The sequence below is a fragment of the Leptonotus elevatus genome, chromosome 14 (genome assembly GCF_054856555.1).
Source record: "Leptonotus elevatus isolate MCC_2025b chromosome 14, RoL_Lele_1.0, whole genome shotgun sequence".
NCBI classification, from domain to species: Eukaryota; Metazoa; Chordata; class Actinopteri; order Syngnathiformes; family Syngnathidae; genus Leptonotus; species Leptonotus elevatus.
In genome coordinates this window covers 11,725,974-11,749,759 of record NC_141252.1, presented here as the reverse complement: position 1 = coordinate 11,749,759, position 23,786 = coordinate 11,725,974, and the positions used below count along the sequence as shown (strand labels likewise).

The 23,786-nt window shown below is 41.6% G+C and overlaps 1 protein-coding gene across 1 annotated transcript in view; it reads left to right on the top strand.

Annotated features, from left to right (window-relative positions):
- The window catches only part of mnat1 (MNAT1 component of CDK activating kinase), a 41,288-nt gene that overhangs the window by 13,428 nt on the left and 4,074 nt on the right, over window positions 1–23,786 (top strand). Inside the window, exons 6-7 of the mRNA XM_086094852.1 lie at window positions 891–1,022; window positions 8,273–8,394. Coding sequence (XP_085950978.1) covers window positions 891–1,022; window positions 8,273–8,394 — 254 coding nt within the window. The remainder of the gene's footprint in view (window positions 1–890; window positions 1,023–8,272; window positions 8,395–23,786) is intronic.

Below are 23,786 nucleotides of genomic sequence, written 5' to 3'. Positions count from 1 at the left end.
TAAATGAAAAGCAGGCACATGTTTATTCACACACCTTAAGTACATATGGTATCAACGTCTTCATTCTTGGTCAGTTGTGGTTTGTTTGGAAAAAGCAAGTTGTCCTAGCCTAACATTTTTGAACAATATCTTAACATCTTAGACAGATCCAGCTGTCTTGATCCAATGCAACAAAATGGAATAAGATCCCACATATGCACAACATAATTATAACCAGATCTGATAAGATATGATATGATATGATATAAGCCTCTGAACATGCTCAATAGCATAGTCCATGTTACATTTAAATTGCTTCCAAATGCAAATCTGAATTAGATCCAGATGTAAATGGTATTTTGGTATTGCATTGTAGCCTGTGACCCTGCATACAGATAGCAGAATGCGTTCTTCAAGTTGAAAAGGAGTTCACAAAATTGGGATTAAAAAAATATGTCATTTAATTGTATTAGTTTTATGGTTAATTATAATATTGTATTTAATTTCATGCCATTATTAATGTGAGGATTCTCACAAACATTTAATGAGAACGTCTTCGGAAAAGCAAACCCTTATGATAATTAGGGTCAATATTTCCAAAATTGTGGCCTGAAAATTTGACACTAACCACATCAATGAACACAAAACCACCTTGATGGAGACCCCAGGACATGTCGGTACTGGAAGCCGTTAACTATTTTTTGATTATCTGTAAACACAAAGGTTTCCTTACATGTCCTGCCAAACCATCAAAAATGCCCAAACTCATCAGTGAACAACATGTTCAAGTTTGTGTTCTTAAACGTTTGTACTAGACAACACTTCAGTGGAGACACTGAAAAGTTCAACCTTGAAGCTAACGCAATCAAGGTGGTGTAGCATACTTGATGCAACCATTTTTGTTTTCTCAGGAAAAGTCTCAGCTTCCTGCCTACCTCTTGTTTGCCAAACACAAGGCTCGCGCTTCGCAGCTGGAGACTGAGATCAAGCAGCAGAAACACGTGGTCAAATCCACCAATCACTTTTCAACAGGAATTCAGATGGTGAGTGTGATACTTTTTTTTTAGTCAACACAACTTCAAATGAACAGTTGTATTAGATCAAAAGACTAGAGGAGGCAGTGCCTCCATTTTTCTGGTTCTCCTTCACTGTAAGAAAAGGTCCTCACTCGTTCTGTCATGTCATCACATTGTTCTGAGCCAGAAGAGAGACCTTGTGAATCTGGACCCTATAAGCTTTCCATGCCTGCAGAGACCTTCCATTTTGATGCTGTTCTAGTTTCCAGTCATTTGTTTTCATTTTACTGTGATGAGACAGGCTGTGTCATCACCTAAACCCCTCCCCAACAACCCTCATGAGAAGTGCTTCTATTCCCACTGTTCATTGTGATGCATTGGAGAGATATGTGCAAGGTCGTCACCTATAGGCTCCTGCTGGATCCATTATCAAGTTTTTGTATCAGTGAAGCTCACCATGTGATTGACTTCTTCCACCATGGTCGTTCTTCATCATCAAGATCATACGTGTGAAAGTGTTTGCACCTTTCACAGCGCAAAATTAAACTTGCTGATGGAGAGAGAAACAGCGTTATTATCCTGCTTTTGGTTTCTTCTGCGGTCACACCCCCCACCCCCACCCCTTAATTTATTTTCACTCTACCATCCCTAAGCTCTCTCCATACATATGCTCCGCTCAGCTGCAAGTTGGGAGAACATGTGGGTTTGAATTTTCCTTCACCTCGCAGTCCAAAAGCATGACTTGTGTTTGACTTGGTGAGATTTCAGCACAGACTGGCAAATTCTTGCAGATTGCTGGAATTCATTTATCTGCTAGGTTGTGGTCCCATGTTCCAAGATGAGTTCAAGTTGGAGGAAACACATCAGCAAAGCCGGTCTGTCATTAAAGCACGTACAGTGATGCCAATTAGCGCTTGGAAAAATAAACGCTTTGGCATAAGTAACTACAGGACGCCTGGTCATTACACCCTAGTTAGCAAGATTATTGTCCATTGTTGGCCATTATGCAGTGTTTTAGTTTTAGAAAAGGATTCTTAGAGGAGCGCTTGAGCAAAGGAACCCTTTAAATTGTAGTGGAATCCAATACAGTAACACACATTTCCAAAGTTAATAGAGTATTAAAAATGTAATATTGTAGTGGTCCGTTTGACAAACACATGAAAAATGTTACTGGCACTTGCCATGTAAATAGCAGCTTGTTTTTCCAGGTATTTCTGCAGCTTTGGCAATGGGGATCCTTTTGACGAAAACACTTAAGAAATCGTTAAAGGGATTCCTATCCAAATATTTTGACATTTTTAAAGGGGAAGTCAGCCCCAAAAAAATCCTTAATAATATTTTGTACGTGCCCCCACTAGTCTGAACATGGCATTTTGATTAATATTGCATTTGCGAGAATACGAGTTAAGCAGCAAAATTCACCCGTTTTTATCCATCTAAGGGGGCAGCCATTTTGCCATTTGCTTTTGACTGAAAATGACATCACAGTTGCTCAGGCAATGACCAATCACAGCTCAGCTTCAGAAACAGGTGAGCCATGATTGGTCATTGCCTGAGCCCAGAACAACTGTGATGTCATTTTCAGTCGACAGCAAGTGGCCGCCACATGAAATGGATAAAAATGGTTGACTTCTGCAATCTAAGCAAATTTAGTTAAAATGCACAAAACGAACATGCGACTTTCCATTTGTTATTATTTTGCAAATATTGAGAGGAGAGGAGAGGAGACTATGGCGTGAGATGATGTTAAATGAGAGCATCTCTCTTCCACACTTGGCAGACTTTCAACAAAAGATTAACGTTTGCTTGTTTTATTAATTCCGGAAATATTTTGATTTTTGTCCCCCACAGAATGTTTTTTTCCTGTCAATATTATTATTATTATTATTATTATTATTAATTTTTATTTTTATTTCTAGCGTTTTTGTAATAAAAATAAATAAATAGAAATTTGGCTCGTGACTTCTAAACCACAAATATCAAAGACGCACAGGCAGGATATTTTTCTCTTATATTAACAATATATAAGGAGACAGCAACCGGCGATCGAGATGAATGAACAGTTGGTTGATTTTACGGCCTCTAATTATATCAACCGTGTTGATGTGCAAGTTCATCTGTCACACAAGTTGATAGTCATCACTAACCCCGCCACATGCAACACTTTAGCCTGCCTCATCTCTCGGGCCAAGGTGAGCTGTCACCGGTGGAATGACATATCTGCCTGTGTTTGAGCCCACCAATCCGAGGAACGTAAAGATGCGGAGGCTCCAGTCTTTAAATAAAGAGTGCTCTAATGTCTCATCTGATGCAGCAGCTGTGTCATGTTGTTGACTGGGAACATGCGAGCAAACATCTAAGCCCGCTCTTTACTTTGGGACCCCAATGTTGCACGACTATTCTGGTTGAGTCAGAAAGCTGTCAAATGGATGCTTGATGAAGTTAGACCATCCAAATGGAAAGTGGCCTGGGCCCAGGTGCGCTGCGAGGCTTGGGATGTGCCTGGTCTTGTCCCAGGAATGGCTTGGAAATTGTGCGCTAATCCGTCACTTTGTACTGGCACTATTGAAGAAAGACACACAGATTCGGCGGTGTGCAAGTAAATGCACACAACCCTGCCTAGTCTGAGTAAACATCCTTTGAAGAATCAGTTGCTCACTGATATAAAAAGAGAATTAGTGCATGGGAGGCAGCCAGCTTGTCCCTGTTTAAACACGTTGCTTGTTTTTGTCTGACACATTAAACCAGACTCGGTGCCAAACAATAACAAGTCCTCTCTCCTGGCACCTGCTCGTGAACATGAATTTACCATCATTAACATATAAATGACAGGTTTGTGCAGTGTGCAACTTGTGACGCCTGGTTTTGCATTGTTTAAGCGTTTCAAATTTGTTTGTGCCAGGACAGTAATGCCAAGCGCTTGTTCTATCTTCGCTTTGTGTATTTGCAGTCCCGGACTGCTTTGTCCCATTCCTCAAAGAGTTTGACCGATGGGGAATTGCTCTAGTCTAGAGCAGCTTTCAGCGGCATCTTAAATGAAAGGTTCTCGGACCACTATGGCCTGATCCACTTGTCACAGGCAGCAGAGCAGCTGACATTCTTGACAAGGCCGCCATGGGCACCTAGTGGAAGCTGCTGGGACGCACACAACTCAAGTTTATCCCTAAACATAGATGTGTAGCTGACTTAAATATCCTCGGGTTCTCTCTGGCATTAATCTATGAGACGTGATGTGACTTGATCTGGTTAGAAAATACAAGTGCAAACACTCAAACTGTTCAGTCAGGTTGGTTTCGCTTTGTTCAATCGTCCTCTACAGTGACCTCTGATTGGGAGACACACTTGCAGAGTAGGCTCGAGCTGAACTTGACTTTTTCTCTGGCAGACTGGCCCAACCTGTTCTGCCTGAGAGGTTGGCGTTACATACTCCCCACCCCCCTTCATATCACCACTCAGTATCACAAAACCTTCAATCATATTTTTTGTTTGTTTCCCCCAAATTCAGGAATTACTTTCCCATGTAATGTTTTTACAAATCACTGGTTTTTGCGACTTTTTTCCCCCCTAACTCCAGTCGATCACTACATGCCTTTTTGATAGCGGGGTGGTCAGGTCAGAGGCTAAAGAGAACTGTCAGCTGTGATTGGCACGAGCACATGTGGGCATTCACACCTCTGCCCCTCTCCCTGGCTTGGCCCTCTTTAGGATGGCCTCGACAACCCTCGCCTGCGTCTCAGGCAAGCCCAGCCCGGCAGAAAAAGGACTTGACAGCTTTAAGGGCTTTGCACTGGGGCAGCTGCCTCTGGTTATATAGTAAGTTATATTTAAACGTGTAAGGCAAGGGGCAAGCAGCTTTTACACTTGCTACCTGATGATCAGATGTCATTTTTGCATGAATGGAGAGGTTCTCTGTGATGTGTCTTGCAAAGCCGTGTTGTGCGTTGAAGTTCTGTCTGCAGCCGGTTACAAAAATAGTACAAACTAAAATATTGGATTGGCCTGTATTTCAATTTTGACCTTTTTACCTTTATATTTAATATGTCATGAAAGCCTCGATTATAAAATGATCCATTTATCTGGTATCATAATTGCATGACTGATGTTTCTAACAAACCAATTGGTGTCCAAATCGGTAAAGAATTGGACGAGTTACGATGAATTTATTGGAGCCAAACACAGTTACCTAAATACAAATCAATGGAAGGGATCGCAGGGGACTCCCAGTTCAAGACGGTGAGTAGGTCTGTCTGAAAGGTCAATGTGTCTGCTCCTTTCTCGCCCATATATTCGAGCAAGAAATAAATACGCAAACTCAGCTATTGTATCATTTTTATTTTATTAATGGTGTCGGATTGAAAAAGAAAATCAATAAAGCATGGACAAGATCACTAAATTGAAAATAATTTATTATTATTATTATTATTTTTGTATTTATTTATTATTATTATTAAATAAAAAATAAATGTATTTATTTAATTATTCGCATGGGCGTGGGGGAGGGGGGGCCTCTCCTGCTCTCCTGCCTACCCTGACTGCATGACAAACATCCCTGTTGCAAAGGCTGGAGGGGCCTTCCTCACACTGTTCCCACACAGTCGTAAGCCAGGAAAGTCTGACTTAGGATAGACAACGTAATCAATTCATTGATTTTGTTGTTGTTGTTTATTGATAACATCTTGAAGCAATAGAGCTGAACTTGAGTGCAATACTGTCTGCAACCAGCAGGGGTCTTGTTCATTCAATCTCTGTGTGGGAATAAAGACTATTACGAATGATCTGGACCGTATTGACGGGGAAGAACTATTCAGTGTCAATTCAAAAACAAAAGCTATCTGAGGCACTTGGCTCAGTGAGCATGTCCAACAAGAAAACTGAGTCAACCATGGCACAGTATTGGGCAGCCGTCTGCCTCAACCACTGCTGTAATTGCAGTGGTCAATGTGAAAAGGTTGGTCTCTAAGTGTTGTTTGTATTATGTTGTGTGTTGCTGATTTTTAACGTATGCTTAAGGTAGACAGTGTGTGATGCACTTTGAAAGGCGGATCTCTCGTCCCTTTGAAGTAAGGGGACTTTTACGAGTGTGTGCCTCATAAACGTCCCTTGGGCCTCTGCTTTATCATTCCGTTGCATCAATTGGTGAACACGTCCTAGTTTGTACAGGTACGATAGACTGTAGAGCTGAGAGACGCATGTGTATGGGATTGAAAAATATCCACTTATCTTTGGCATTGAATTGCTTAAGGCGGTGTTCATGATAAGTTGGAACCTGCACAATAACTTACAAGAAAGACTCTTCATTCACAAATACATTGAGCTAAAAAGCTACAGCTCAGCCTGTTTCTTATGCAGTGTCAGTACATCTGTTTGAAGGTGACCTTGCAGAGGAATGCAACCAAAAGCTCTCTAGAGTGGAGGCTTGCTGTTTCGTTTGTCACTTGAGAATCTGCTTTACTGCTCCGTAGGCATCTGCAGCTTCCTTCTCCGGCACGTAGACATTTCTTCTGCCGTTTGCCACCCCCGCCGTTTAAACCCATTGCGCCGACTGTTGCATTGTTGTTAAGTAATGCTGAAAGTTTGACGGAGGATGGATGAGAGAGTGAAGGGGTGCAAATTTACGGGAAAGTTGCTCAGCATTAGTTGGCAGGTCTGTGTTTCATTAGTCTTTGGCGGGGTGCCACCTTGTTGGATGAATGATGGGACAGTATTGGAGATCATCGGCAACCTAAGGTTAAAGGGAGAGACAAGGCGTAGCAAATGTGCACAGAGCCGAGTGTACAGACAAATTTGGAATCAGTGCAAAAACAGCACACACAAAAAGCGCTTTGAGCTTTAAAGCGTTGGAGTTGAGGTTCCACTGTATATTGAAACCATTTAAAGTAAGTGTTGTCTTTTTCTACCATCAAACAGTTGTTGGCTTAACCATAATGGATTTCCACAACCAGAGATCTTAAGTGTGCTTGTTTAGAATAACCATGTTGTGTTTGGCTCAGTGAGTCTGCATCCACTGTCTTAATGTGCATCCTTGGTGCTTTAGTAACTTCCAGTAGAGCTTAGGTGGCTTTACTTGTGTATAGGCTGAAGCGCATGTGAGGCTGTGGAGACACATGTTACTCATTTAGTTTGCGTTTCATTAACTCCCCTCTGAGCTCTCTTGTTTATTCTGCCCCTGCTAAACTCTCATCTTTTTATCTTCATTGTCTTTTTTTTTTTTTTTACCATTTGAGTTTCCCTATAATTTTCCCCGTTTGTTTAGGCATCCTTGTTACAATTCCCGGATTGTCTTCTGAGTCGGATGACTTTCATGCTGACACAAAGTGTCTCTGACTATGTGGAAATTCCCCTTATGATGGATGAATCACAACTCGAACAAATCTGCAATGGCCTTTAGTGGTTATAGTTATCGTTTGATTGCCAAGCTTGAGCTTCAAGTGTGAAACCTCAACTGACTGTTGACTAAGAAACCTTTTTTTTTTGTGCTTCGCAGTGCGTGACAATAAAAAGTGCCAGCGTCAGACACTCATGCGTGTGAATGTATTTTCTTGAGGTTTTCAAAAATTATGTTCTCGTAAAAGTTTAACCTTCCCCATGTGAAAAGAAAATTCATAACATTTCAATTGAAGTTCATATGTTGGATATTACTAGGTAAAAATGGCCCTGTGAGAAATTCGTACTGAAGTTTGTAAAACGTTTATTGAATTAAAATGCAGCGAGGTTGAGAGTATTTTCAACAGAAAAAAAACAACAGAAAGAACTTGTTCCTCCAATATTGAAGGAGGCAATATTCTCTTCCATTGTTGTTGAGCGTGTCCTGTTCCGCCTAATGCATTTGTGTTTTTCATAGTTTCCCACAGTACATTTTTGAAAACTACCCTAGTACCCCCAATTGAAGTCAGTAGAGCCACACTGGTACTTTGCAGCGGATAAGTGGCGGCTCTCAGCATGATGCAGTGCACAACTGCAAAATAGAACCACAATAAAAAATAAAAAAAACCCTCTTTCACAATGTCAATCAAAACGGAACATGTTCCAAATTTAATCACATCGAAAAGGGTGCTAAAGTTGGCTGACAAAGCGCTTATCTAAACCAGTTTGTCAGGACTTTGTTAATGCTGTACTTTGATTGACAGTAAGTATTTTTATAATTGTTTTGTGTTCATATGTCGTTGTGACTTTGACATAGCTTCCATTGTGTACCAGTGTTGATTATTGTCTTGTGTTAAATTAGTTATTAGTCTTTCTCTCACTGTCTTGCTTTTTCTACCCAACCTCCATTCCAGGGTCAGACGGTATCTCTGCAAGCTGTACCCAAGTTAGAAGAAGCCCTTTACCAGTACCAGCCCCTCCAAATTGAAACCTTCGGACCGCCGGTGCCAGAACTGGAGCAGCTGGGAAGACTGGGGTAAAAGTTGTTTTACACTCACAAGCCATTTTCATTTCTTTAAATAGCAGCTAAAGTTTTTAAAGAAAAAAAAATGAAATAGTGAAGCACAAAGAAATCCTTAAGTGATGTTAAACTGACATTAAGATCGGTGTATGATTTCTAAATTGGCTTTAATGTGCACTACATTGAAATTATGCATAAGTAGAAAGTCTGTCACTCTGAATGGCTGCTAAAAATTGAAGTTCATACATTCCACATTAACATCAGCTCAAGGTATTCATTTGCTATTCAGTCATACACAATACTGCTTTGGTGAAGCTAGGACGCATTTCTGATTATCGTCTGATTAACGGCAAGCCTGAAAGCAAATTAGCGAAGGAGAGCATCCCACAAGCCGCCACAGTGCCTCTGCAGGAGCGTCCATTAACACACACAGGAAGTGCTTCCCCCCCTCTCGACAGCCCCCTTTGGGCCAATCAATCCACGACGCCACTGGTCCAGTCCTCACCAAATGCATGTCATTCATCAGTCAGCCCCAGCGCCCGGCCGTCTGCACGGCAACGGGCTGCTACTAAAACCCTCCCACATAGTGAGAACGGCCTGTTTTTATTGGGTGAGAGCATCAAAACAAGGTCATATTTTGGGGGAGGCGGGCGGGCCATGTTCAATACCACTTCACCCAGACTGTAACCTTTATTTGACTGAGATATGCATCTTATTGTATTTTTGTTGTCCTTCAAGTCTATCATGAACTTCAGCTTGTGTAATTGCCTGGGAAGACAACTACTTAAGCTAAAACGTGCTGCTTGTTTCAAGAATTACTGGGGAGTCGAAAAAGAATAGCTGTCACATGTTCATTGTTACATTATGTATTCAGTGAAATGCTGAGATCATGCTTCCTTCAGTGAAGTTAATCGATATGTTGATGAAACACATAGCATAGTTTAGATCAGGTATGGGCAGCAAATACTGGAAGGGGCCACAGTTTTAACATCAGTGCTACTGGGGGGGCCACATTGGACAAAATACGTGCAAAATCTCTTAATATATCGTCGCTGCACATAGCAGTGACGATATTCAAATCTTCATAAAAAAAAATTCAATGGATGTATAAAAGATCCACTATCCTGACCCAACAACAAAGGGTTTGAAGCAAACAACAAAATAACCACATACGGTAATTTTTGTCCCAGTGTAAAGGGCTCTCTTGAATAAAAAATACCATTCAAGGATGGCTCAAAAAATCTGAACAAGAAAGCAACATTAAGTGCAAGAACTAATTTTGTACATTTAAAAAAAATATATATATATATATATATAAAAAAAAAAAGTAAACTCACTTGAAGTTTTAATTTTATTGAGGTACTGTGTTTGCCCTGCATATTATTTTAAAATCCGCAGTATAAGACTCGGTATGAGCGCAACTGAAACATGCCTGTTTGAATGGTGATATTGCAACATAAAACTACAGTTGACCCCTGTATATTTGCAGCTCGGCGCCCGCAGATTCGTTGATTGTTGTTGTTTTTCAATATTTTATTTTATTCAGATTTTGGATTTTTTCCACGATTCTTCCTCATTATCCCTTGTTTTTCATGGGAAACACATTTTGCATGTTTATTAGGGTTCTTTGAAGAATTTTTGAGGTTTGAGAAAAAAAAGGGAATTATTATTATTTATTTTTTATTTTTTTGGGAAAAGTAATCAAATCTGAGGCTGGTAGTTGCCTATCCGTGACTTGGACCAATGCTGGAAAGTCCACAGACACAAAAATGTATTGCGTGAAGAACTCCAACAAGACTGGCCCGGTCAGATGAACCACAACTCCAAAAATGCAATATGCCGTCAAGTGAAAAGCAAGGAAATAGTGCTGACACTTTGGCGCAGTATGCATATTCTGCTACGTTAGAAGTTTTGTGCGTGCTTGCTCAGATATACATTGATGGTCAAAGCTTGCACACAGTCAGTGTTCCTCCAACCTGGTATACTCATCCAGTCACCCCTGTTATTGCACTCCCAGCATTTTGGCTATAATGGAACTGGTGTGCTGTGTGGTAAATATTCACATAAGCGTGTGTGTGTGCGAGAGAGAATGCAGACAGGGTTGAAGGGGTGAAAAGTGAGTCCCCTGTGTGGAGTGTTGGATGCCAGCTCCAGTCCTGTGACCTGTGAAGGGAAATATGTTTGAGCATGGATGTGCCTCTGTGTAGATGAGCTGGAAGGGCTGCGAGGCAGCAGGTACTTATTTTAAAACTTGGCTGTTTGTCTTGGTCAAGGCCCGCAGTGACAGCAGCACCAGTGGTCATTTGTCTTGGATGCAGCCGTCAAGGGAGACTGGAGTACATACACGGACACGCACACACCCTCCCTGGTGGCTTGACTGCCTCCAGACGTGGACTCGTGTACAAATATCTAGTCATCACATGGCTAACTGGGGCGCTACTTCTCTTTCCAGACAGACGACATCTTCAGACATCCAAAAGTGTCTTTTTAACTTCTCGTTCCACATTCACACATTTCATCAAGCGCACTTTTACAGTCTAAGACAGGGGTTAGCAGCTTTTACGATCAAAAGAGCCATTTTAAGCCAAATAATTGCAAAATTTGTCTGCAGCCGCAAAACTTTTAAACATTGTGATAAACGAAGCAGTGTGTTAGTCTAATGTACTGAGGGCCCAAGAGCTAATTAGAGCTGCACCATAACACATATGCAGCATCCAATACTTTCAAATTCATTTTCTTCTACATTTTGTCTTCTGTTTTTGGATTTATTATTTATTTATTTTTTTAATTGTCCATACTTCGTTTTTCATACATTTTAAGACTTTTCTGACTTTCTGTCAAATTTCTGACATTTACGGCAATTTTAATGGACATATTATGGTCATGTTCTGCCTCTCTTCTCTTTTTGGACATTTTATGGCTTCTATGGCTGTTTCATGACATTTTTGTTCTGCTTTGTTTGCTAGCAATTTTCTGACACTTTTGACAATTTTGTTGGACATTTTATGGTATTTTGGGGGGATTACTTCTTTAATTTTTTAAACATTTTACCGTTACTTTTTGAGCATTTTCTGCCCTGCCTTTTTAAAAAGAAATTTTCTGACTGGCAATTCAAAATAAATTTTATGGTAATTTTTTGCCTTTCTTTTTAGTTTTTGGACATTTTATGGTTACTTTTTAAATACATTTTCTTTACTGCCCTTAAAAATATAAATAAAATTCCAAAAATTTTTTTGAAATTTGAAATTTCTGGGCATTTTACGGTTACTTTTTGAAAGTTTTCCTTTCTGCCTATATATATATATTTTTGGCAATTTCATGGATATTTTATGGCACATTTCTGCTTTTCCTATTCCCTTTTTTTTTTTTGACATTTAAGGTTACTTTTTGGACATTTTTAAGTAATTTTTAAAACTTTCCATCTCTTTTTCTGACAACTTAAAAATGTGGACTGACATTTTTTTGAATATTTAATTTAATATTTCATTTTTAAATCTCAATCATTAATTCATTTGAATAATATTGAATCTAAAAAAATATGGGGAAAAAAAGTCTTAATTTGTACTCATTTTTTAAAGAGATCCACAGGAGAGGGACTAAAGAGCCACATGTAGCTACAGAGTTGTAGGTTGCAGACCCCTGGTCTAAGAAGATCCAATAAAAAGGCTGTACTGTATCAAAAAAAATGTCCTTCCCTGTGAAGATAGCATTGCTCACATTTAATTGACAGCGTCAAAAATGTTTTGAGTTAACTTCATCTATTCTTCACAGTGCTTGTCCTCATAAGGTTCATTGTGTGAGCTGGAGTGTACACCAGTTGACTTTGGGATAGAAGTGGGGCATCACCTGGATTTGTCACTTACCAATATAGGCAACCAACCGTTTGCAATCAAACCTATTGATATTTAATTCTTTAATGAACTTTACATGTATCTTTTTGGAAAGTGGGAGGAAGCCGGAGTACCCAGAGAAAACTCACACTAGCACTGCTCCACAAAGAAAAGAGTGGTTTGAGGAGAATTCAAACCCAGAACCTCAGAACTGTGAGGCAGATGTGTTAACCACTAGTCAAGCAGGCTGCCTGTTTCTCATTCTCGAGTTACTTTATTTAGCCACATGAGAGTGTCATAGTAATAGCTCTCAGTATGATGCAAAGCAGTTCTACACCACTGTAAACAACAACATAAATACACATAGAGTTAAATTAGTACCTTTCTGACACTGTCAGTCAAAACTGAGCGCTATCTTTGTAACGGCAAATAATTGTTACATTGTGTCTGTTTAATGTCAGTCCCTCCAGGATTTCGCGGGCATTTTTTATGATTGTTATGGGCTAAAATGCCTGATTTCACGGCCAATTTGTCTAAAAGTTGCGATAAAAGTTTAATTTGTGTTTTTGTTGTTACTCTTAACACTTTTTCTGCAAATTTTAGGAATTTAGCAGGCATTTTTTTATGATTGTTGTGGGCTAAAATGCCTGATTTCATGGCCAATTTTTGTAAAAGTTGGAAATACGTATAATCTTTCTTAAAAATAGGTTCATGCTACCTAAATTAACACATTTTCACTTTAAAGTGTAAAAATGTTTTAGCTTACAAACTGAAACGCTCAACAAGTTCACATAACTTGGAAAAGTGCACATTTCTTAAAATCAAAAGTGCTAATATTCTTACAGGTGCATATGCACATTATAAAACAAACTATATAAAATAAATCGCCAATGCTATGAAATATACAGTGCTTAATGCTATCATGGCCAAAATAATTTCCATTTCCTACTTCAAATCATCATCACTTGATCTCTCGCAAAAACATACTGTGTATACCTTTTGAGTATACAATGCTTTTTAGTCAGTTGTGGTGTCTTTAGCACAATTTTCATTGCCAAAAACTAACTCAACAGCAATTCTGTTTTCCCCTCAACCCACAAAATCATGCCACATGAATAATTTATTGATTTTGATTTAAATTTATTTAAAACGTTTTTCCTTTGTGTCTCCTGTCACTGGGGCACCCACCTGTGCTCTAGTACTTTCCTTAAGCTTTCTCAAAGTACATTCATTTGAACTGGTGGCAATTTGAGGTTCCCACTTGACTGACCATTTGAACTGTTATCTTATGCGGTTAGTGGTTTGTGTGTTGTCTCGGGAAGACAGTCTGTTCTTTGCGACAGTGTTGTCAACAGTATAACCACTCTTGGAAACATGAATGGTGATGGTGGGAGGAGGCCGTCTGTCTCATGTAGACGATCTTATGTACAACGTAGAAAAGACCGTGAGAGAACGCTCTTTCATTTTTTGTTTGGACTTGCATGTGTAGATTGTCATCTGGGGTCTGACTTTGTTTTCCACAAGAACACTTTTTGAAAGCTCCGGCTGTGTAGGTGATGAAAGACTGACTAAGATCTTGGACAAGGACAAATCATATGGGCTGGTGGGGGTAGGGAAAAGAGAAATTGGCTACAGAGCGTTGAAACATTTGACTCAAACCTCAAGTGCTGACAATGAAGCCTCGCCAGAACAGTTGTTTGTGTTGGCTCCGAGCACCCTGAAATTACCCATCCTTCTCTGACAGAATTTGCTCAATGCACTTGCCAAAAGACAGCATGTATAATATTTTGAGGTTTTGCCTCCTCCCCCCACTTTGCCTTGCTTTTGCATAATTAGTGGAAAAAGTGAGTTTTCTGTTGGGAGTGCTTGTCAGGCATCTGCCGCTTGTTTCGAGGTGATGCCGAGCAGCTGAACGAACAGTGTTTAGTCTGGGCTACTCTCCTGGGGATGCACTTCTCTACAGGAGGAAGTGAACCTCAGTGTACGTTCTCACACCAAAACAGGCGAGTCAGAGAGGGTTAAACTGAGATGAGCCTTGTAACAAGCATCGGTCACGGTACCTGAATGATTGAGTTGGCCCATTTGTCCTCTGGAACAGTCCCACCAGATTTAGCAGATAATTCCATGCACAAAAATTTGGGACTGAATTTAGGGATTTAATTTCAACAATCAATTCATTAGTTGTCAGGGTTTGATATTAACGGTGACCCACGGTCCGACCAATATTGTGATGCAGTGATTAATCAATATTTCTGCCCACCTATAATTGGTAAGCAGCAGCAACGGCAGTATCCATGCAGTCCATTGATTATCCTTGCATGCTGAATGGAGACAAAAATACTCAGGTTAGCTTAGCGCTAGCTAGCAGCTGGCATGACATAAGCAGATGGATTGAAAATTGGTCTAAAAGAACACCCTGGATTCTGCCGTTAGCCAGTGTACAGCAAGGGATCCTTGAGGTTAAAGTTATTTTAATTTGAAAAGGAAAACTTTCCCATAGGTTGACGCGGCTGCGTTAACGTGTTGGTGTACACTTTGATGCAACATTCAGACCAACAGCGGGGGAGGCGTTCTGGAACGCTTCCTTCGCTAGCGTTTCACCACGTAGCGTTTTGGAATGCATGCCCCTCATTCGTGCGTTTGCGCACACCAGAGAGAGGAGGAGCTGTGTCGCCAAGCAATTCTACTTATTTCCTTGCACTATTTTCTTCAGCGGCGCATTTATTTTTAGGTATATGTTTACTTCCACCGGCCGATGGTAGCGCTAAATAGCTTTAGCTAATGCATGCTAAACACTATTGCTACCTCGGTCCAGTTCAACAGCAGGTAAATACACTTATCAGCACTCAGTATGCAACTTCCTTGTTCACTATTCGGTCCCGGCTGGCCGTGTTGTTGGGTGCCGTGTGACCACAGACAGGACGCTTTGTGTGACGTAGCCCGTACTTGAAGCGATTAGCTGCTGCGAGGCGAAGCGCGAAAAAAGTTTTAATTTTTCAACTTGGGCGAAAAGGCGAAAGTGCGGATTTTCGCCTCACCGTGCCACCTCCGACCGCTCCAAACGTGTCCTCCGCGCCGCCCCACGCCCTTTTGCACCGTTCCGCACGAAGTACATTAACTACAATGCAATCACGCCGCTGGAAACTGTTCCCCCGCTATTGGTGGGAATGCAGCATGTTTTTTTTTAACAAAAAAAGTGAATATGAGGGTTGGTAAAGCACTTTGGACAACATATGGTGTGTTGAGTTGAGATAAAGTGCTATACACTGGATAAGATTAAAAAATAATAATTGTTTTTTTCTTTTGCTCCAAATAAATTTTGAGATGGCCTTTAGTGCATGTAGAAAAAGTTTTAGATCTTTGAGTCCAGCTCATGAAAAATGGTAGCATAAACAAAAGTGATGCATCGATTTATATTTTTGTTCAGTGTAAGTGTACTTCATGAACCATTTTGATCAAATTGGATTTTTCATTTTTTGGACTCACATTTTTTGGCAGAAGTAGATTTAGTAACACATTTGAGTTCATTCAAACTCGCTGGTTAAACAGTGAACAAATACCAAACACGGATTTTGGGTGTGAGTCCAAGCTCAACCATTTACACCTTTACTAGATTACACACCGAGGAGTCTTCAGTTGTCTTTTCTTTGCCGTCTAGGGCAGCTGCACCCTCTGCCCCATTTTAGCAAGTGAGCGTGACCTATTTTTTGTTGGGCCATATTGGGCACCAGTCTGCCTTGTAAAAAATGGCCGTGCATGTGCAAGGAAAAATGATTCAAGCAGTTTGATTGGTTCACATTGCCTGCTAGCCAAAATGTTTGTGCCAAAGTGAAGTTTGAATGTTGAATTCTCTGTGTTTAGTGCATCCGTGATAATAGAAAAAAAAAAACGCGCACGTCAGACCATAAGAGTGAGATCCGTTTAATTTTCAGAGTGTAGCCTATCTAAGTAGTCAATGTCCCACCAAACTTCGCTGTTATGCTTGTATTTTCATGCACATAAGTAAAGCATAAATCATTTGTACGCTCATAGACTAGCAATGTTAAACATGTGCTTAAAGGATGTCCGCTCACTGCTCTGGTCGTGAGCCAGGGGTTAATGGGTCTCTGAGTGATACACTCCTCCTGCTTATGCTCTTTAGCTTCAACGTCCCCAACGATGTCTGTGTGTTTAGCTGATATGCAAGTATTCATGTGTTAATATTGGGAGGGAGTAATACAGAATGTTGCCTCAATTCCAGGCGTACAGCTTGTCAGGCACCGTGGGTGTGGCGTTTGGAGCTAGCATTACCTAGGGCTGGGTATTGCTAACAACGTGACAATGGAATATCCCAATATTTTACATTGCTATCCAGACTTTTTTATGAAAACAGTTAAATGTTTATATATATTATTTTTGATTATGCTGGGTGGCAAAAATGTTTTTCTTCTTTTAATGCTAGTAGCACTTCCGGTTTACCACCAGCGTCATGCCTGGTCGAAATGTGTGTTCGCCGCACAGCAATGAGCAGCTGTCAGATACGTGCCAGGAAACTTTATGAACAAATGTGCAATCACGATTCGGAAGCTTCCGTAACGATACGTGTATTATAAAGAGGCCTGCAATGGTATATTCCCGTATCGTTTTTTTTTTTTTTGCACACCTCTAGCATTACCTCTAAAAGCCGTTCTTAAGGGATTTTTGAATCTCTTCCTACTTTTGTTAAATTTCTGAGTGATATTTTTCCCCTTCTTTTGTGTCTCCTCTCTCACTCTTGAACAAAAGTCCAAGTCAGCTTTGTTGTTTTTTCTTATTCCATCAAGATACAGATGGATTTCTAAAATCGGACATGAATGGCTTCCCCGTGCATCCCGCATTCTCTGATCTCTGCTGGGTGCGCATCCATCTGATGTGTCTGGTGGAGCTGGTGGGGATGAAATGATTGGGGAGGGCCTTGTGGGGGTCATGGGTCGCTGACAGTAGTGGACGTGAGGGTGCTGAGAGTGACAGGACCAGAGTGATGGCACCTTGGAGAGACTGTGAGCCTCACCCAGTCACACTCTCTCGCACAAGCACAGCTTTGATGCTGAAGTTATGAGCAGGAGGCTGCGGCGCCAGTTTGAATGACCTCAAGTGAACTCCCTCAAGAGCAGTCGTCTTTGATCTACTTTTACTATCATTTAAAGACTCATATTTTGTACTCATTGGGCCAATAAAAATAGTCAGCGTTGTTGCCAGAACAACTATTTATGAGAAACTGGTTTGTTTGGTTCTTGCATAACAAAAGGGCTTTTCCCCTCAAATACTTGAAGACCTAAAGTTGAACTTGGTTGCTAAGATATCTGATATGTCCTCCACTCTCAGTACACGTGCTGCTTTCTTATGTTACAAGGCCCAGCAATCATTTAAGTGCTCTCATCTCAAAACCTGGCTTCGCTCTCGCAGAGGTCACAAATGTTCAATTTGCATAGCCAAAAGAGATGGCAGGCGCTGTCAAACAATAGGCTGGAGGGGAAGCCATTTGACTTGCAAAGTCGTCCATGTCAACCGAGCGCCCGTGACTTAGCGCCCATCACATGACTTCAGACCAGCTAAAATTCTCAGCCTCTTTCCTCATTACTAAACAGATAAAAAAACAATATGCAGTGCAGCCATCGTCCAATTGTGCACCCACCCCCACCCAGGCCATTATCCTGTCTGTCTCAGTAAACAGACCATTAACAGACAGCGCCGGTGGAGGCCAAATCACTATTGTTTCCCTCCCATAGATCTGTGCAAATATTGATCCTCTGGAAGTACCAGCCAAAATAAGTGTACGGGCCAGTTGAGAAGCCTTTTTACTTGCCTGTGAGTCATTTTGGAAAAGTAGCGAGCACTACACAAGTGACAAAGATGCATTTCTGGTCTATGTGCAACAACACCACTTTGAGTGTTGTTGTTTTTCCCTCTGCGGGCTATTCGCCAGACAGACTAGCAGTCTCCCTCTGCGATGAAGCCGGCCAATTCAAGCCATTTCCAGCCTGAAGGGAACTCCAGGTTTATTGGCGTCGCAGCTTCAGTGCAAGCAAGGCCAATAACCGGCAGAGGTGATGTCTCGTGACTATTTTGAAGCACAATGATATTTGCGGAGGTTGGCGAAAGCAGCTGCCCACTGTAAGGTCGCGTGCTTTGGACTTGCAGTTTGACTGTGCTAATAACAAATGTGCACGCATACTGTGGGTTTGCAAACTCAACACAACTCTCCTTGCTCTTCACCCTCGGGGCGAAGGGCCTGGCGATGTACGGGGGGATTAGCGGGTTCATTTTCCCTTCTTAAGAGCTGGAGAAAGAAAACAAACTTCTGTAATGTGGAGCCTACCACACACCTAAAGGCAGGAAGTGTATCACCTTTATGATTTATGCATTTTGAGCCCCCTTGTTATTCTTGTCTTTTTGCCTCAACTACAACTCTGTCTTTCTTCTCTTTCTTGTCTTGAAACCCACCTTGCCTGCCCCACAATCCTTCAGGTGATTTGTAATTGATACCCCCCTCCTGGGAAAACTCTATTCTTCCTCTATGTATAGGTGCTCTATTCCCAGAATGTTACGTCGAGCTGTCAAGGTACCTTTGCCGGTGTATATGGGAGTGCCTCGGGCTAGCAGCCATTCCCAGAACAGCATATGTCCCTCCATTGTTTACAGCTGCATTTGGTTAGCGACGACACACTGATGTCATGTCATTCTTCTCCCCCCACAGTCCACTGGGCGCCCTCCTTCCCTCCCTCCCTCCTTAAGGCTTTTCAGTGTGGCACAGGGTTATCAAGTGGCAGGTCTGGAGAGGAAAGAAAAGACATGCTCTGGATCAAGTAGCACACAGGGTGTGTGATGTCCCTCCAAGCATGAAGCCTGTCCTAGTTAGCCAGCCTCTACTGACCCCATCAGGCTAGAATGAGGATTTGCAGGAGAGTGCCGTGGATGAGCGGTGACAGGTGGCAGCTAGGTCAGGAAGTGAAGCTGTCTTCAGGCACATGCAAAACAATCGGCCTTTATCCTAGGCACTGTCTGTAAGAGACGACAATAGCGCTTAGCCATTATCATTAAAGCTTCTGACTTGAGGGCAACTTCCAGATTCTCACTCACCCTCCATGTATGAGGTGGGTGTCAATTTCAAGCATCAAGCAGAGCATCTGTTAACACTCTAAACATGTTGCTCTTAACTAAGTCTTAGTGATAGCTTCCGCCACTTCTCCTTCAGGGATGCGGCCTCAGTCTGTCAGTGACGATGATAAGACACTTGATCATGGATAAGAGGTGATGTAACCGCAAGTTGAGCTAATCTGGTGGACAGTGGGTATGCTAATAGTTGAGGGTCCTTCTCACACGCTGCCGCATCCCAGAGGAAGTTGGATTCAATGGAAAAGAGGATGGCCTTTGACCTGTGGCGCTGAAAGGCTGCTGTTGACAGATATAGTATACCTGTGAGAGTGTTTGCCTTGTCTGCAGGGGGTATCTGCGCTGCACTGTGGACCAATTCCTATAATGTGCTCTGCTGGATTTGCCGTATGGCTCGGAAAGAAACAACATCGGCCTTAGACAAACACGAACTGTGTAACCGGCACACACCGCTTGTAGTCACAATGTGCTCAGTGTGCTGCGTCTTCCACACGGGTACATTTTCTCTGGGGGTGGTGGAAAGGAGGGGCAGATGGGGCAACCGTGCTGTGAGTGAAACCGGAGCTGCCAGTGGAATGCAGGGAGGGGGTGTTTTTGGAGAGTAGGGTTTGGCGGGGGTAGACTTAAGGGGTAGGATGGGTGATTAGGGGGTGACAGCTGAGTGCTGACCCCTCTATACTGACAAATCATCTGGCAGGTGTGTGGTTCTGCGCAATCCCACCCCCTCCCCTTCTTCCTTTGGCCCTCATCGCTCCCAGGCCAGGAATCCTCAACCGCAGTCGGAGCTGTGCGCTAAAGGAAGACTTCCGGGCACCATTGCTGCCATCCATTTCAGCTCTGTGTCCAGTATTTGTCAGCTGTCCTCATTGTGCACACATCAATCCGCCAGTCTGAAATGAACATCTCTAATTTGTAGGGGCTAGACTCGCTCCTAAAATCCGGATTTGCTAATTGTGCCGACGTCAGTGAACAAATGCTGGTTGGATTCGCAAGATGATATGAGGTATTTCAAGGGGGGAAAAATACACATTTCCCAGAAAATAAATACAACTTGACCGTAATAGTAAATGGAGAAGACTTTTATAGCGCTTTAGCTACACCATATGGTGTCTAAAGCCCGACGTTCAATCATTTGTAAATTATTATAATAAGCAGACACATTGCTCTCACATTGCTGTAACTATGAGGTAGTTTTTCTTTTAAAGGGGAAGTCACGGCGGACAATAATATGTTCTATGCAGCCCCACTAGTCTAAATACGGTATTCTGGTTCATGGCAGCAAAATCCAGCAGGGTTTTTTTTCAATATCAGAAGGCGACCATTTTGCCTTTTGTTGTCAAGTGAAAATGACATCACAGTTGCTCAGGTCTTAGGTAAAAAACAATCACAGTTCAGCTTTAGAAAACAGGTGAGCTGTGATTGGTCATTGCCTGAGCCCTGTCTAAGTGTGATGTCATCTTCATTCGACAGCAAGTGGCACAATGGCCGCTCCCCTGAGATGGATAAAAACGGCTGGATTTTGCTGAATAACTCATTAATGTAATATTAATCAGAATGTCATGTTTAGACCAGTGATGATATAACATATTATTGTCAAGAAATGTTTAAGGCTGGCTTCCCTTTTCAGTTTCAAATGGCTTACCATAAGTAAGAATCTCGCATTGCAGTGTAGCCAACGGTAGAACTTGCATCGGTCAATGCCCACTTTGGTAAAATAGTTGTAAATATTCACGGGTTAGCCTGCATGCTATTTGCTACAGTAGCTAGCTGCCGAGATCATAGATATATTAGCTATGGAGCAAGCCGTGTGTTTGGCTCCAATAATTTCACAGGACTCACTGAGTTCTTTAGCAATGTTTACGTGGATTGGTTTGTTACAAACGTCAGACATGCTACTATGATACAGGCAACATGTGTCGTTTATAATCGGGGTTTTAACAAAGAGACCATTGCAGGACTCTCAGAACGCTCTATGTATAGATATCCATGCCGACAGCTGCTTGCCTGAAATGTACGTGTTTTGCTTTCTTTTTCTAAATGATTGCATTGCAGTTCAAAATGTCTTGCACAGCTTCGCAACAAATACAAATTCTCTTTGAAGAGGTGTCAACTGGGGTTTCCAATAGTTTTAAGTCTGTACCTGTCAAAGATAGTGCATTCGCGCTGAACAGTTGCCATGTAAACAAAACACAGGTTTTATTACAAAATTATGATTCCATTTTTTTTATTTGCCACACCCACGTGAACGAATATCCGAATAAGCACCTTTTCATGCACATAACTACTAATTTGTCATTGAAGTAGTTCTCAGGTAGGTAAGCCACGTTTTTTTTTTTGAAATTAATTTAAAGACAACATTTTTTTTTTACTTCAAAGTCACCTCATCCTCTTTTTTCGTCATGAATCATGTTGATGATGAGGCGAAGCAAACAAAAACGCCTCTGATCCTTTGTAATCAAAATAAGAGGTGACCGTGGACCAGTGAGGGCGTTGCAAAAGCCAACAGGTGCTCAAGCTGAGGTCTCGTCTCAGGTCACCGCTAAAACTTGAAAGGGCATGGCATGAACTTCATTCATACAGCGGACTGGCTCACCATCACAAAAAGCCAACGTGCTTTAAAGCAAAGGGGAATGTTGTCTTGTGTAGTAACAGGCTGCTGCCAAACAAACAGCGTTTTGACAATGAGGGTTTTGTTGGAAGCGGCTTTGATTGCGTCGTCGTCTGTGCGCGTCTGCTCTGTGGTTTGTCTGTTGATTAAGTGTCTGCCTGCTGAAATAACCAGCGCAGCATATTACATATGGGCTGCCTCTTTTCTTTTCCATCAACTTCTTAATCCAATTCCAGTCAATCTAAAGAGTCTAGACAAGAGACCCAATGCCTCAAGAACCGAAGCCACCTTAGTTCCACGGCGTGTGGGTCCAAATCTAACGATGATGCGCGCATTCTTAGCTGGAAATGACGCTGAACCCGCTGGAACGCACCACCACTTTTGTGACTATGTGGTGTGTTCCAGGCAGTGGGAATAAAAAAATATTTCAGGGAAATTTCTGACTGTCATTACTGATAGCAGACTCAGGTTCAACAGCCATTGAAATAATGTAAAAGTAGCAGATTCTTTTTAGTGTTATTTTAATGTGGGTTTTTGCTTTAAATTGCTCCTTTTTATTTATTTATTGCGAAATGGATTGGTGGACAAAAAAAAAACCTGGCACAAATCTTCTTCCTGTCTATGCGCATGCAAGTGGAAAACCCCTGGCGTGTTTTGAGGTTTTGATTGCAGTCTGACGCGCACACTGTCCCACTGTGTCACTACGCCGTCTTCATCACCTGCACTCGCCCTGTCCCGCTCCCCCGAAGCGACATAATGGAGCAGTCCAAAGTGACCCATATTTACACAATAATATGAGGCTTTGAAAAGACTCATATCAAGTTGCAGCTAATGCTCCAGTGGGGCCGAGAGAGTGAAAGATGTTACGGAGCGAAACGGCTTGGGTTTCAGGGCCTTGTGAACAAAAGGCAAGTCCGGTCTTCAGGGAGCTTTGGGGGATGGGGTGGGGTGGTGAGCCGGGTGGGCACACACTTGAAAGTGTAGTTGTTGGTACTGTAGCTTATAACGTTTCATTTTTATTTGGTATATAATCTTGACATTTTAATTTGACGTGAAACAGTCCCCAAGTCACATCAGCCCGAATCAAGAGCTTACTTTTTTCTAATTATTATTATATTTTATTCATATAGCGCCAATTTACAACAGAAATGATCTCAAGGCACTTTATGTATGGGGCGGGTCAAGAATCACTCTCATCACACAATCGAGAGACCAACTGAATCCCACATGAGCAATCACTAGGCGGTGAAGGCAACAGTAGGCAGAGAGAGGAAGAGATAAGGAAGCACTGTATTATTTGTATTGGCAAAAATTTTTTATGGTGATTAGCAGTATTCATTTATATGTACTACTAAATTAATTAGAGCAGAGGTAAAAGTGTTGCTGCTCTTTGCTGTACTCGTGGAAACTCTGGCACCTACGAGCCGGGGTAGAAAGAAAGAGAGACATTTCAGAGGCAAAACTCTGAACTGAATGACAAGAACATGTAATGACTATTACCCGTCTGAAAGTCTAACTGGAAAGAACATTGAAGTGGAAAGTAACTGGTAAAGAAATGAAAATAAATAAATACAATTGAATCTGAATTTGCCACCTGCTAATCTGCATAACAAACTGTTGGCCAATGGAAAAAAAATCAGTTTGTGTGTTAGTGCTAGATTTCGCCAAAACTATTATTTACTGTGGCCCAACTGAATCGGCCGACTGATCAAATCGGCCTATAATGGCCCTTCAAATATCGGCCAAAAATTTGTAGTATTTTTATTTTATTTTCCCCTTTATGTACTCTAACCATTTACAGTAGTTGAACACAAGTAACAATAGCTTTATTATTTATT